The sequence below is a fragment of the Prionailurus viverrinus genome, chromosome F1 (assembly GCF_022837055.1).
Source record: "Prionailurus viverrinus isolate Anna chromosome F1, UM_Priviv_1.0, whole genome shotgun sequence".
Classification (NCBI taxonomy): domain Eukaryota; kingdom Metazoa; phylum Chordata; class Mammalia; order Carnivora; family Felidae; genus Prionailurus; species Prionailurus viverrinus.
In genome coordinates this window covers 11732878-11748520 of record NC_062577.1, presented here as the reverse complement: position 1 = coordinate 11748520, position 15643 = coordinate 11732878, and the positions used below count along the sequence as shown (strand labels likewise).

At 37.2% G+C, this 15643-nt stretch overlaps 1 protein-coding gene across 13 annotated transcripts in view; it reads right to left on the bottom strand.

Moving 5' to 3' along the window:
* Nucleotides 1–15643, bottom strand: part of DNM3 (dynamin 3) — a 563955-nt gene that overhangs the window by 407237 nt on the left and 141075 nt on the right. For all 13 annotated transcript variants that reach the window (XM_047840082.1, XM_047840084.1, XM_047840089.1 and 10 more), the window contains exons 3-4: nt 11650–11799; nt 10327–10530 (exon numbers count right to left, since the gene is read on the bottom strand). In XM_047840082.1, coding sequence (XP_047696038.1) covers nt 10327–10530; nt 11650–11799 — 354 coding nt within the window. The remainder of the gene's footprint in view (nt 1–10326; nt 10531–11649; nt 11800–15643) is intronic.

Below are 15643 nucleotides of genomic sequence, written 5' to 3'. Positions count from 1 at the left end.
TCTGCCTTACAAAAGAACTGTAAGGCAAAATCTAATTCAATGTAACTTTGGCAATGTTTTACTGTGTTTACTACCATAATACTTCATTAAACAGGTTTCACTTCAATTTTATAAAATTCTAAGAAGTATTCATGATTATCCTTGAATACAGTGTCTATAACACAGTTGGTGTGAGAAAGATTGATGATACATTGGCAAACCAGACCTGCTGTTATCAGAGATATGTGGGCTTACATCATGCTTCGGCTACTTACCAGCTGTTTGATTATGAGCAAGTTCTCTAAGCTCAGTTCCTCCTATATAAACTGAGTAATGCCACCTGCTTGACAGGATACTTGTGGTTATAACATATGACATGGTGTTACTACACAACTCATTTCACTTGAACTGACATATGCTGTGAACCAAATTACATCCCCTAAAATATGAAAATGTTCAGTTCATAAAGCAGATCTTCTGGAATACTTTTCCCTGGGGATTTCTATGACCTCACACATAAGAAAAGATGCCATGCAAACAAGTAGCTTTTTTTAAATAGTGGAAAGTACAAAAATTATTAGAAATACATACTGAGGGGCTGATATATGTATCAAAAATATGACTGAGTGGCTCAGTTGGTTAAGCGTCTGGCTCTTGATTTTGGCTCAGATCAAGATCTTATGATTCATGAGTTCAAGCCCCGCATTGGGATCTTCACTGACAGCATGGATCCTGCTTGGGATTCTCTCTCTCCCTCTCTCTACTCCTCACCTGCTTGCACACACTCACACGCTCTCTCTCTCTCTCAAAATAAATAAATAAACATTAAAAAAAAGAAATATATACTGAGCATTTATATAGTCCAGTTTCCTACCAGGTGGTCCTGCATATAGAATATATACTACTGACCATGAACACTTTACCTAGCTCAAAAGATGAATTATAAATGTCTGTTGAACAAGAAATTAGTGAACTAACAAAGTCAGTGACTGAATTTTTAATGTAGCTGAGTAGAAATTCCTAATAGTTAGAGGAAGTGTTCATTAGAGGAATCATTGTAAGACTGTGCTGAGAATCCTAGTCTGCCCTCTTACTCTAAGTCTATGAGCGGTAGCTGGCACAGTGCCTTAAACCCATCAAGCCAAAGTAAAGACCCCTCCTTCCACCCTACCCCAGCTCCAACCTGACCCTGCTAAAATCTCCTTTCACCTACAGTTAATCTAACAATTTATAAATGAATCTGAAATTATTTTTATTTTTATGCTAAAATATTAAAATATTCAAAATAATTCTATTATAATTCTATGTGTTATCGAGCTTCATTAATTCATATTCGTACAGGCAGCAGTTTGGGTTACAGAAGGCTAGTGATTGTTTTATAGGTTTCTCATCCCTATAAATTACGTACAATAAAATAACAAAGTCGTGTCCTTTGAATCTTTTCAAGAGGAAAATAATTTCTAGCATTTGGTTAGTAGCTTAGAGTTATCTTTACAGATACATTTATCTTATTTAATTATTATAGCAACTTTTTGAGGCAAGGTTTATGGTAACTTCGTTTTATTTTCTGGATGAGATAATAAGGCTCGAAAAAGTTGAACGACTTGCTCAAGAACATACAGCTGGGAAGCGACAGGCCTTCCAAGCTCTGTGTTCTTTTATGTACACCACTGAATAAAACAATTAATTGAGAAGTGGTCTAATGAGGTAGAGGGGCTACCTCTAGATGTGGAGGGAGGGGCTACCACAAGTGCACTATGTGGTCACAGCCATGTTATTCAATAGTGTAAATCACCAACATCTGCATAAACTTCTTCACTCCAAAATGGGACCTCTCAACAAACCAACCTCCCAGTATTCTGGTGAAACTAAGAGTATGTAAGAGCACTTTAAAATAATAAGACAATGATACAGGGAAATTTATATGTAAAACATTATTTACTTCTAATGACTAGGAATTTGACCTTGTCAATAGTATAGCCAATCCCCTTAAAGTTTTACTAAAAATCTTCATTTAGTCAGTAAAAATATTTTTCACAAATGATACAAAAGATAAGCTTGAGCTTTCTCTAGCCACAAATGTGTTACATTCTACATATACAGGGAGAATAATTCACCATTACATTTGTTTTAATATAAGACATTTATAAATACATCCCAGCATTATAGTAATATTCATTTTATAAAAGCTTTTATTTTTAATATCATTAGGCAAACATAAACTTCCCAACTATATATTCAAATATACCCAAGTCCTGCCCAGTTGAAAATGGCCTATCTATGTCAAAGAGGCTTAATTTAGTACAAAATCATGACTGCCTAAATTAGACCATCTCTCAGAAAACTATATAATTATGTACATCGGTGGATAAGATTATATTTCAGGTACCTTGAATAAAGAATTGCCCTCTATTATCTAAATAGGTCACCCTCATTAGCTAAGGGCAAAACTTCAGGAAAGCTGAAGATGAAGTGGTGAAAATAGGCTACTTGCACAGGCAGTGAAATCAATCCTAAAGACCAACAGGGTAACAGATGTCACAAACAGATTGCCCTCAGCATCCCAATTCAAATGTCTTTTATATGACAATTTCCCAATTATTAAAGTTACATAAGATCAGAATGAAGAATAATGGAATGGAATAAGGGGGAAGGCTATTTCTCCATAAAAGCAACAAAAACACTGGCAAAAAATTGTCAAAATCAACTTTTCAGAACTCTCAAATTAACAAAATGCTTGTAACAAACAGAGGAGCATTTGTTCAACGAAAATGACTGAATCTCAGTAAGATCAGCAAGATTTGTGGTGTTTGAACTTTTCCAATTCCCATTCCCTTCTCCTTAGCTCTACAGTATCTTGAAAATGAAAATCCCCCCAAATCACAGTGAAAACTAGCAGCCAGAAGCCACTGGAGGGGACAGAATAGGATTGGAATACACCAAAAATAACATTTTCAGTGAACTGTAATTATTTAACCTCTCTAGCAATCCTCTAAAAACACCTATTTATAGAGCTTTTCTTTATTTGATCTGACTCAGAGTATACTCAGCACAACAGCCTTTTACCCAGGAAGCATGTCAAAAACAATCAGTGGCAATATTTAACATCACAGCTACTTTAAGCAGCAATAAGAGTTGGGGCAGAAGAATCTGACCAAAAAATTTAAACGAAAAGCTGGGAATGAGGTGGCGATAAGAATCATTGAGGTTTGTATATATGTACAATTTAGCATCTAGAAGGCTACATGCATGCCTGGGGCTGTGCACATTCTCAGGAGAGATCTGAAAAGACCCCGAACTCTGGCTAAACTTAAGCCTCTACACAAGCAGGAAGTGAAAGTTAAGGCAGAACTGTAAACTGCCTGCTATTGAAGGCATATTCCAAAATTCACACCAAGACCTTCACCAAATGCTGGGAGACTTATTTGCCCTGTACACTTAAGAAAATCTCTGTCAAGTTATTAGCTAACTAATAAGAAAATTGAGCAAAGGCTCTAATGCCCACATACAACAAAGAATACAGACTTTACAGATTTAGTTCAGGAAAATTACTAGGCAAACAAATACCAACAGCAACAACAACAAATGGCAACAAAAACAATCACTGGAAGAGGAGAGGAATCTGATTTTTGAGTGTTACCACATTATATTACTTAACATGTCCTATTTTCAATGAAAAAACTACAAGATATGCAAAGAAAGTATGGCCCATACACAGGAAAATAAGCATTCAATAGAAACTATCTCTGAGGAAGCCCAGACATTGAACTTACTAGCCAAGGACTTTAAATCAGCTATTTTAAATATGTTCAAAGAACTTAAAAAAAGCCATATCTACATAATTTTTAAAAGTACAAGCATAATGTTATACCAAATACAGAATATCAATCAATAGATGGAATTAGTTTTAAAAAGAACTAAATAGAGGGGCGCCTGGGTGGCTCAGTCGGTTAAGTGTCCGACTTCAGCTCAGGTCATGATTTCACGGTCCGTGAGTTCGAGCCCCGCGTCGGGCTCTGTGCTGACCGCTCAGAGCCTGGAGCCTGTTTCGGATTCTGTGTCTCCCTCTCTCTCTGACCCTCCCCCATTCATGCTCTCTCTCTGTCTCAAAAATAAATAAACGTTAAAAAAAAATTTTAAATAAAAAAAAATTAAAAAAAAGAACTAAATAGAAATTCTGGAGGTGAAAATTAAAATAATAAAAATAAAAAATTCCCTAGACAGATTCAACAGAAAATCTGAGTAGGCAGAAGAATCAGCAAACTTGAAGATAGGTCAATCGGGATTATTCCTCCCACCCAAGAAACAGAAAAGAAAAACAAAAGAACCAATAATAAAATAAGTGAGGGGCGCCTGGGTGGCTCAGTTGGTTGGGTGACCAACTTCAGCTCAGGTCATGATCTCACAGTTTGTGAGTTCGAGCCAGCATTGGGCTCTGTGCTGACAGCTCGGAGCCTGGAGCCTGCTTCACATTCTGTGTCTCCCCTCTCTCTACCCCTCCCCTGCTCACATTCTGTGTCTCTCTGTATCTCAATAATAAAAATAAAACATTTAAAAAAATGTTTTAAAAAAGAAATGAACAAAGCCTCAGAGACCTGTGAAACACATAAAGCATGTTCACATACATTTCATGGGAGCCAGAGAGGAGAAGAAAAGAAGAGTTGAAAAAATAATGCCTGAGAATGTCCCAAATTTGATGAAAAACATTAGTCTACACATCTCAAGACCCCAACAAACTCCAAATAGGATAAAATCAAGGAGATCCACACCTACATATATCATAATCAAACTCTCAAAAACCAAGAGAAAATCTTGAAAGCAGCAAGAGAGAAAAGATCCATCATATTCAAGGGGGTCTTGAATGAGATTAACAGCTGATTTCTCATCAGAAAACCACAGAGGTCAGAAGGTAATGAGATGATGACATACTCAAAAAGTAGTGGGGGAGGGGGAAGACTATTAACTAAAAATTTTCCTTCAAAAATTAAGGATAAATTAAGACATTCCCAGATAAATAAAAACTGAGAATCCCACACTAGGAGGCTTGCCCTATAAGAAATACTAACTGGGGGCGCCTGGGTGGCTCAGTTGGTTAAGCGTCCAACTTCGGCTCAGGTCATGATCTCACGGTTCGTGGGTTCGAGCCCTGCATCGGGCTCTGTGCTGACAGCTCATAGCCTGGAGCCTGTTTCAGATTCTGTGTCTCCCTCTCTCTCTGCCGCCCCCCCACTTGTGCTCTGTCTCTCTCTGTCTCAAAAATAAAATAAACATTAAAAAAAAAGAAAGAAATACTAACTGGAGTCTTTCAGGATGAAAAGAAAGGGCACTAGACAGTAACTCAAATCCACACAAATAAATAAAGAACACTGGTGAAAGTAGCTTTGTAGGTAAAAGAAAATATAAATGTGTTATTATTGGTTTGTAACTCTTTTTTCTCCTTTCTGATTTAAAAGACAGCTGCATAAAGAAATAGTTATATGCCTGTGTTGATAGGTAGTGATTACAGCACATAACAAAGGGAGGAAATGGAGCTACATGGGAGGAAATTTTTGTGGACTGTTGAAATTAAGTTGTACTAGATATAAACTATATTGTTAGAAGTTAAGATGTTAATTATAATTCCATGGCAACCTGTAAAAAATGACTTTAAAAATATTAAAATAAATGACAAGGGAATTAAAATGGTACAGCAGGAAATATATTTTTAACAAAAAATTATTTCTCTATTCCTAATAAAGAAATAGACAAACAAAAGACATAATACATACAGAAACAAATAGCAAACTACAGATATAAATTCTGCCTCATCAGTAATTACATAACATGGAAATGGATTTAACACTCTGGTCAAAAGGCAAATATTGGAGAATGGGTTTTAAAAAATGATCCAACCACACGCTGTCTACAAGAGACATATTTCATGTTCAAAGACACATATAGGTTGAAAGTAAATGATGGAAAGAGATATACCTGGAAAACAGTAACCAAGGGAGAGTTGGAATGGTTATACTAACATCAAACATAAATTTTGAGACAAAAATTGTTACTGGACACAAAAAAAGGCATTTTGTAATGATCAAAAGGCCAATCCATCAAGAAGACATAACAAGTATAAATGCACCTAACAACAGCGTCCCAAAATACATAAAGCAAAAGCTGACACAATTGAAGGGAGAAATAGATAACTCATCAATAATAGTGGTAGACTTTAATGTCTCAATTTCAATACTAGAACAGCCAGACAGAATACCAGTATTTGAGTAGTACTATAAACCAAATAGACCTAACAAGTATCTACAGAACACTATACCCAACAAAGGCAGAATACACATTCTTCTCAAATGCACATAGAACAGTCTCCAGGACAGGTCACATGTTAAACCGTAAAACAAGTCTCAAATTTTAAATGAATGAAATGTTACAAAGTAAGTTCTCTAAGCAAAATGAAATGAAATTATAAATCAATGACAGAAGAAAATTTTGGAATTTTACCAACATGTGGAAATTAAGCAACACATATCTAAACAACACATGTCACTGCTTTTTTACCAAAGTGGTAATTATAAGGAAAACTAGACCTCTGAGTCAGATATTTAAAAAATACTCACAGAATGACTAGAAAGGCACAGAAAGTAAATGGAAGTCTCTATTTGTCAATCCCAATACAACATAGCCCTATTCACCACATTCTAAGGCATTTCCAGCTTCTTCCTTTCTCTATTAATTCTTCTACCACTAATGAAAACATAGAATTTAAACTCTATTGGTTTGGGAAAGAATTAACCCTCTTCCTTTGGAGCTTCAATGATGTCCAGGACCAGTCAAAGCCACAGGTTAGCAACACACCAAAATGGATCTCTGAGGGAGACATGATCATCATGCAAACCCTTTGGATAGTTCTCAGGGTTCCTGAGCATAACAATGTTACGGAATTTAAAGAGGGATGTGAAAGCAAATTATAAGCCTTGAGGCTAGCAAGGAACTTTTAGTAATTAACCCAAGAATCATACTTATTAAGAGTCTTCAGGCAATGGATTAATTTGTCCTTCTTAGCAATCACCATGAAGGAATCAGTCAGACAAGTAAATGGCACACAGTAGCACTGAATGTTTTCTCTTTTCTGAAAAATTATTACTTGCAAAATTATCTTCCAATTATATGCAAAACTTACAAAAATCTGTCCTCAGAACTACCACATATAGAATATGAAAAGCTGGTGTAAGGAAGGTCTGTCTTTGACAAAGCAGGACTTCTACTGATCCATAAGAAATGACGCTCATTTTGGTAAGTCCATGAACATTCAGATGGCAATTTCTAAGTAGCACCTAATAACAACAGGCTTATAAAATAAGCCAGGCCTAAATTAGAAAAAAAGTTCAAATTTAACCTTCTGGATACAGATTTGTAGCATACTATTACAAATCCATGACTAAAACTCGATGTTGTATTTCACTTATGCTGTAACAACACGCTGTTAATACTCTCAGTGAGATTGTAAAGACTGATTTCTTTCTGGTAAACTGATGATTCCCTCCACCAATATTAATTGCTCCTACCTAACGTTATGCCATCACAAGAGAGTTATTGCTTTGGGTCATAAATGAATTTTCTTTTGAGGAGGCTGAGGAGTGAGATATAGTCACTGCCATTAATAATCCCTTCTACACAGTGGGGCCTGGGTGGCTCAGTCCATTAAGTGTCTGACTCTTGCTTTCAGATCAGGTCATGAGGTTGAGTCCAGTGTTGGGGGCAGCTGTCAGCATGGAGCCTACTTGGGATTCTTTCTCTCTCTGCTCCTCCCCCCGATCACATGCATGCTCTATCAAAATAAATAAACATTAAAAAAAATAATAATCCCTTCAATACAAAAGGAGTTAAATAGAACATGAATATGTTAAATGAATCTCAAGAATTGAGGACACTTTACAGGACATATTAGTTGGCCAATTTTCTTTTAGTTTATATTTCTCATAAAATTCAGAATTTGTAAAAACAAAAGATTCTCCATTGGCTGTTCTACTATATTTGAAGTTGTGAGGATGTAAGGCAGAGACAACTGCAAGCATCTTGCCGCCTGTGAGGAGAATAGATCTGAGAAAAGAACCACCTCCAAGGAGACAAAACCAAAGACTGACAAAACTAGAATCAGAGATTGGGGGATATCATTTGTACTCTCCATGAAGTTTCATCTCAACTTCGAGGGGACTTTTTAGGAATGTGATTGTGCTACACTTGCTAGAATCCACCGATAGAATTGCTACCTCTGCTCCCGTACGATATCGATGGCTTTGTCTCCTGTGAGACAAGAAGGTTGCTGAGACAGGGGTGTTACAGCATCATTTTTATAACTAGACCCCAGCCCCACTCCTTAGTCTGGCTTTCCTGCGCACTGATTTTGGAGAGCCCTGGTGATGGTCCCCATCTAGCCACCTGTAACCTCCACCTCCTTGGTTGCAAGCACCAATGTCAGAGATGCTGAAGGAAGCCACAAAGAAGTAAAACAATCACTAATGAAGAACTCTGGAAAGGTTTAAAAACTAAATGCACCAAGGCCAGGGTGCGAGAGGAGCTAAAAATGGAAGAATTTGCTGAAAATGTCTATACGATGTTGTTAGACCTCCAGACCCTTTCCCCCATCTTGCATAACCACATAGCTACTCCTCCTTAACCTCAGCAGAATACTGAAGATTTACTTTCAGAAGAGGATAGAGGGACTGTGGACTGAGGAAGACCTTTAGGAATGCCATTATGAAAACGGAGGGATTCATTAGGAGTCTACATGCTAAACAGCAAGAACCACCCCATGTCACCATGACAACAATTCTTCCTCTTCCATCTGAGAACACTGGACATTAGGTTTACATCAGACCGGCTCAAGTGGAAATATTTGTAGCATCTAATAGCAGCTGAGGAAGGCTCCCAACAAAATGGCCAGCCCAGTCACCCTATGATAATGCCCATTAGTCAATGAATCTCATGCAGACACATACAGAATTTCTGTCAGCTTATTAGTGCTCTACTCTTGTATCTGAGCAAGCAGCAAAAGATCACCAATCATTTGAAAAAAGGGTGTGACATCAAAGACAGTGACCAAGAAAAATGACCAGAAAAAAATGGACTCAGAGACATTGTAAATTACAAAAGGAAAGCTTCAAAAGATCTCTCATTAAAATCTTTAGAGAAGATAGTGTACTTGCAAAACCAAGAGGATGATGCTATTTTAAAAAATAAAAATAACATTCACAAAATGAGAAAATGCTGTTGGGACTTCTTTAAATGATATCAGAAATGAAAAATTAATTAGAGGAGCTGAAGATAAAGTTGAATAAATTTTGCAAATGGTAGAACATAGAGACAAAGAATAAAAGAGGAGGTTTTTTTTTTAAATAAGGTTAATCCAGGAGTTCTAACATACTAATAATATGAATTCCAGATAAAGAGAACAGAGAAAGTAGGGGCAATTAGTTATCAAAAATAATTCCTAGAATTGGGGAACATGTATCTCCACACTGGATAGACACATCATTGAGTGCCCTTCCATAATGACTTTAAACACACACACACACACACACACACACACACACACACACACACAGAGCCCCATTTTGGGGTCTCTGAAGATAAACTATTGTTAGCTCCCAAAAAGAAAAAAATCAAAACATCAGCATAAATAAGATAAATCTCTGCTTTTACAATATGTGCTTATTTCAAGTAATTATAAGCTAAATAATATTTTACATGCATTAGGGACACCTGGGTGGCTCAGTCCATTAAGTGTCCAACTTCGACTCAGGTTGTGATCTCACAGTTTGTGAGTTCGAGCCCCACGTTGGGCTCTGTGCCATCAGTGCAGAGTCTGCTTCAGCTCCTCTGTCCCCTCTCTCTATGCCCCTCCCTCCCTATCTCTCTCTCTCCGTCTCTCTCAAAAATAAAAGGAAACTATTTTACATGCATTAAAAGGGTTTCCTATCTTAAAGAAACAAGACATACATGAAACAGAAAGTTTTCACTGGGAGTATATTCAAGTAACTCTTTCAATAACTGAGGGGACTATCTGATTTCTGTACCAGCAGTTTATTTTATTTGCTTTTTAAAATAAGTAGTTCATAAGGATTAGAAATATCTGTTTTCTTAGATCTCACTTGATCTTACATTTATTTATATAGGTTTAGACTATATCCCCTAGTCATTTTTCTTTCAGCATCTTAAGTTAAAAAAATCTAACAATCTTAATAATGGCTAATTAAATAATAAAATTAAGTTATGAGAATTTGTGTTACCTTGAAATACACCAAACTCTTGACATGTTAAACTAATTTTCTTCCATCCTAAAAGCCACACACTCACCTTGAGGATCAACTTCTTTAGCTAGCTTCAATGCATCTGAGTTTGCAAGATCGGTGTTGGCTGGAGTAACAGCCAAAATGAGACAGTTCTCCCGCGTGATGAACTGCATAATCATTTCTCTGATCTGATACTCAATATCTGGTGGCTGATCTCCCACGGGCACTTTAGTAATTCCAGGTAGGTCGATAAGTGTGAGATTTAACACTGTGTGGAAAAAAAAGGAGTCTTACATATACCCTCAATGCTAAAAATATCAATAATGAAAAATCACCAGTCTCTTCAGTAGAAGTAAAACAAGCTCAGCTTTATATACTGTGTGTTGAGTTAACTCCAACTCATGTGTGTAGAATAGAAAGCACAGAATACAAAATGGCTTTGTTAGTTTTCTTTATTTTTATGACATGATTGTGCTATGCCAAATAATTATCTTAACATAATTTGAAAGGCACTGATTTGCATATCTAAGAGAGAGCTGTCATAGCTGTAACTAGCGTGTTATAACTCAAACACTGAACAATAAGTGCATACGCTGGCTGCCGGTCTTGTACAATTGCCTTCAAATAGTGTAAAAATTCTTAGGGTAAGATTTGTCCTTCCCTTCAAAAGCATTATATATTATCTAGAGAGGGTTAGCCGCTCAGCCTACTGGACAGCTGTTAGTCATTTGTGGTACCATGAGGTTACGGTGCAGGCTATGTGCCCAGACTCATGGAGTACCACCAGGAGGGCAGGAAACTACCCCTGAGTCAGTGACTCCAGCAGCAGCCTCGCTATCATTCTCCGCACACGACAGGGGTGGCACCAACATGAAAATCTGCCCCACTGAAAATTTAGTCAGGATAGAGGTTATTCCATATCATACGCCATGAACTGGTTATGTAATTTATAAGTTTCTTCTGATAGTCTGGAAAAAAATCAGAGTTGATGCCTCAGGAAGAGAATAAATAGAAATATACAGCACTATAAGAAAATCCAATAGAAGACTCAACTACAGTACCATCCATGTACCTCTAAGATTCTTGCTAAAACTGAAGATATTAAAAAATAGAAGTTTTCACGCATACCTCTTAGAAAGTCTAAGAGTTTAAAATAAAGAAAAAATTTTAAGTGACTTACTCAATTCTGATCTTTTTAAAAGTCCTCTCCTGCTTTCCCATAAATCTGTGAGCTCTTTGAATCATACCATTTATGGCAGTATCCAAACACTATCCTAGAAACCCGGTACTTTTTGAGAGAACAAACCATCTTCTGCACAAATAATGTATGTCAATTAATGCAAAGATTTTTGAGGAAAAAAATTTAGAATTTTGTTATTTTACTTACCATGTGGAGAATAGACTCGTAAATTAATGGGTATGGAGGAAATGCCTTTATTCATTCCAGTCACTCGATCTGTTTCTGCTTCAATCTCATGGCGAACTTCATCAAAATCTGTAAATTTTTTTCCTTTGCAATGTAGAAATTCAGCATACTCTACAAAAGACAAATTATCACAACTTAAAATCTATGCATCCTTGCAATAATTATAAGGAAACAATGTTTCTTTAATTACAAGGCAAAGTATCCAATATTGTCTCTGTAGCCATTAAAATGAGAGAATATAGCAGTTACTAAGAAACACAGCTAACACTTTAGAAATATCAAACATAGTACAAATGCTAAGAATGCTAAATTTGCTAATTTTCAGATAAGCAATTAAGCATGACTTAAAGAGAATGTTGGCCCTCCAAATGATAGAGCAAACAGCATCTGATTGTCAAAGAAATTAAGTCTAGGGTACATACAAAGCCTACCTAATCTTATTACTAATCTTATTAGCATGTCCTTTTTCATATCACCACTTTATTAAGAAGGAATGCTAAGTTATATAAAGATACCTTTAGAAGGCAAGATGGTTTAGAAACAAAATTTACTTAATTCTTTAAAGATAAGTAATATATGGAATATCTTAGCTTTAAAATATACTATTCAAGATACCACACCAACTTGTGTAATTGAAAAGACAATTTCTCAAGAAAAATAGAGTTTTAGATCAAGGAAAATATTTACCTGCAATCTAAAAAAAAAATTAGTAGGAAGTAGGAAAAACTCTAAACTATATGTAATAACAGAAAATTGGGATAAGTTTCAGTAACATCTTACTAACTGCTGTGCTATTGATTTCTATTCGTACCTCCAGATGTGTCAGGTATATGATAGCACAACTCAAAAAGGAAGCTGACACTATTAGACTTTTAAAAAAAATTACCATTTGGGGGCACCTGGGTGGCTCAGCTGGTTAAGCACCCGACTCTTGATTTGGGATTCTAGACTCATGGTCATGAGATGAAGGCCCTCCTGGTGCTCCGCACTGAACGTGGAGCTTGCTTGGGATTCTCTCTCTCCCTCTCTCTCTCTCTCTACCCCTCCCCCGCTCACACTGTCAGCACAGGCTCCACACTGTCAGTGCAGAGCCCAATGCAGGGTTCAAACTCACAAACCATGAGATCATGACCTGAGCCGAAATCAAGAGTCCATCATTTAACCAAATGAGCCACCCAAGTGCCCCCGGAAAATGTTTCTTAATGATGGTATGAAATCTGCTTTCTAATCGTATTTCCTTTGTCCAACTTTTGCCCCCTGGAGCTAGCTATTCAGACAAAGTCTCCTCCCTGTAAAATGGCCAGGACTATTCTGAGCTCTAGCACCAGGAGTTCATCTTCTTCCTGAGCTTTTCTTACCACTTTCCAAAAATGCTTGTCTGATCATTGCTCAGGCCTCCTGATGTCAGACATGGGTTTCCCAGAGCCACCCCTGCTACTCAGGACTGGAAAGGTCATGGCTCCTGAATTGGACCAACTAGTTTAAGTTTTAATTTCCCAAAGAACTGTAATGGCCTAACGTTTCAAAAGTTAGAATGATAATCAGAGACTTTACTTCATTTCAGACTTTACTGTCAATGTAGGTGGACATGAATATTTTTCTTTCTTACTTTCTCCATATAGTATGTGTCACTTTTGAAAAAATGGCCAGCTAAGGCTTGAGTTCATTCCTCAATGGTTGAAGTATACACAGTAAAGGTTGAAGAGGCTTCAGAGTTCTGGCCTGCGGAGATTACTGCATCACTGGGCATGTTCTCTCACATGTTTGCCCTCACAGGTACCATTTTTATTAGCATATAAATTCCCAGAAAATTGAGCCTTTATTTCATTTATCTACTCAGGGGATTTGCCAGTATCATGTGAACATAAGAGGTTAGAGATAAGTAGAGAATAAAACAATAAGAAAAATAAAGAGGAACAAAGGATGTCAGATCTCAGAAAACAAAAATTAATATGTAAAAATGAGTCATAAATAATTTATAAGAAATGGAACTGTAATTTTTCAGTTCAACAAATTTTGTGTTAAATGCACACTTGAGGACTTATAGCTATCATAATTATTACTTTCATAAAATTAATAAGCTTCTGGATCAGGGACTATATTTTCAATTATGTTACTATCAAGAATTCAAGTGACACAAATGTAGATTTCTCTCGGTGCCACTAGAGGGCACCTACCTGCTTTCTCCATAGGAAACCAGTGCCCTTCCAGAAAGAAAGAGGCAAAATCAATGCAATTTTCAAATTATATTTAAATTCATTCTTGGACTCCTATAAAAATGCTTTCATTTTGAAATTTGGAGATTAGAATTGTGCAGGACACTCTCAAACCTTTGTGTCTTTTTAAGGATAGGGTCCCACAGAAAGATTTAGAGATGCTGGTATTCATTTATTTATTCAAGTAATATTTTGAGCTCTTACTACTCACCAAGCACTATTTTAGAAATTGCAGGAGGAAAAAAAATAAGTGTCTAACCTCACAAAGTTTAAATCTGCATGAGATGAAACAGTAAACAATGTGGGTGTGCCAGATGATAAGTCTTAATGGAGAAAAGTGAAGAGTAAGGGAAACATCAAATGCTATGGCAGGAGGATTGCTTCGTTATATGCTTTGGTTGAGGAAAGTTTCTCTGATATGACAAAGTGATATCTGAACAAAAACTGAAGAAAATAAGGGAGCAAGCAATGTTTTATGTAGGAACATCCCAGCAGAATACGTGAAGTTGGAAGCATCTGGGAACAAGAGCAAGGTCAACATGCCTGGATCACAGAGCATATGGGAGAGAGAGAAAAGAGATGAGGTCAGAGCTGTGGTACAGACCTGGATTGTGTGAAGCCCGTGAGACTTTAAATTTTACTCTGATTGAATAGTAGAACACTTGAAGGGTTTGGGGTAGAGGAGAGACCTGATGTGACCTAGGTTGGTTGGTTGGTTGGTTGGTTGGTTGGTTGGTTTTATTTCATATTAGAGAGAGAAAGCATGCACGTGTGAGTGGGGAAGGGGACAGAGGGAATCCCAACCCAGAGGTTGTGCGCTCATCAGGGAGCCTAATGCAGGGCTCAACGCCACAACCCTGGGATTATGACCTGAGCCGAAATCAAGAGTTGGACACTCAACTGACTGAGCCACCCAGGTGCCCCATGACCTAGGTTTTAGGTCTGTGGCTACAGTGTTGAGAATAGGCAAAAAGGACTCTATTGTCTATTGTCTATTGAGCTGGGATACTACTGGGATAATGGAGGTGAGAGATGATGGAGCTTGGACTAGGGAAGCAGCAGTGGGAGGTGAGAAGTGGCTAAATTCTAGTGTCCTTTGAAGGAAAAACAATAGGATTTGCTGATGAATTAAAGGTGGGGTATAGGCAAAAGAGAGAAATCAAGAACAACTTCAAGGAGTTTGACCTCAGCAAGAGGAAGAATTTTGAAATAGAAAAGACTGAAAGGAAGAGGATAGGGAGATGGGGGTTGGGAATCAGGAATTTGACTGGGGACCTATTAAGCTTGCATTGTCCACTATACACCACCCAAGTGGAGAAACAGAACTGCTGCTAATGGTTGAGGATTACACAGCTGTAAGAGATACCACTCACATTTGCAGTCATGTGTTAAGTGTTTATTTATTCTGAAAATTTTCCAGAAGATGGCAGTCAAGTGCTTGAGGAAAAGAGCAGCTTTTTCTAATTAGCACAAAAATGCCTTTGGGGCTAGACACATTAGTGTTTCATCTAGGGAGGAGTCCAAAGCTAGAAATATATATTTGGAATTCATTAAAGTCAGACAAGAGATTAGATCACTAAGCGAGAGTTAGATGGAGAAGGGGCCAGAGCACTAGGCCCTGAGTGTTCCAATGTTTAGAAGTCAGGAGATAAAGTGAGCAGGAGTGGTTAACAAGATAGGGGGGAAACTGAAAAAGAGGTGACCCAAAGCTAAGTAGAAAGGGTTTTTCATGAAGGTAA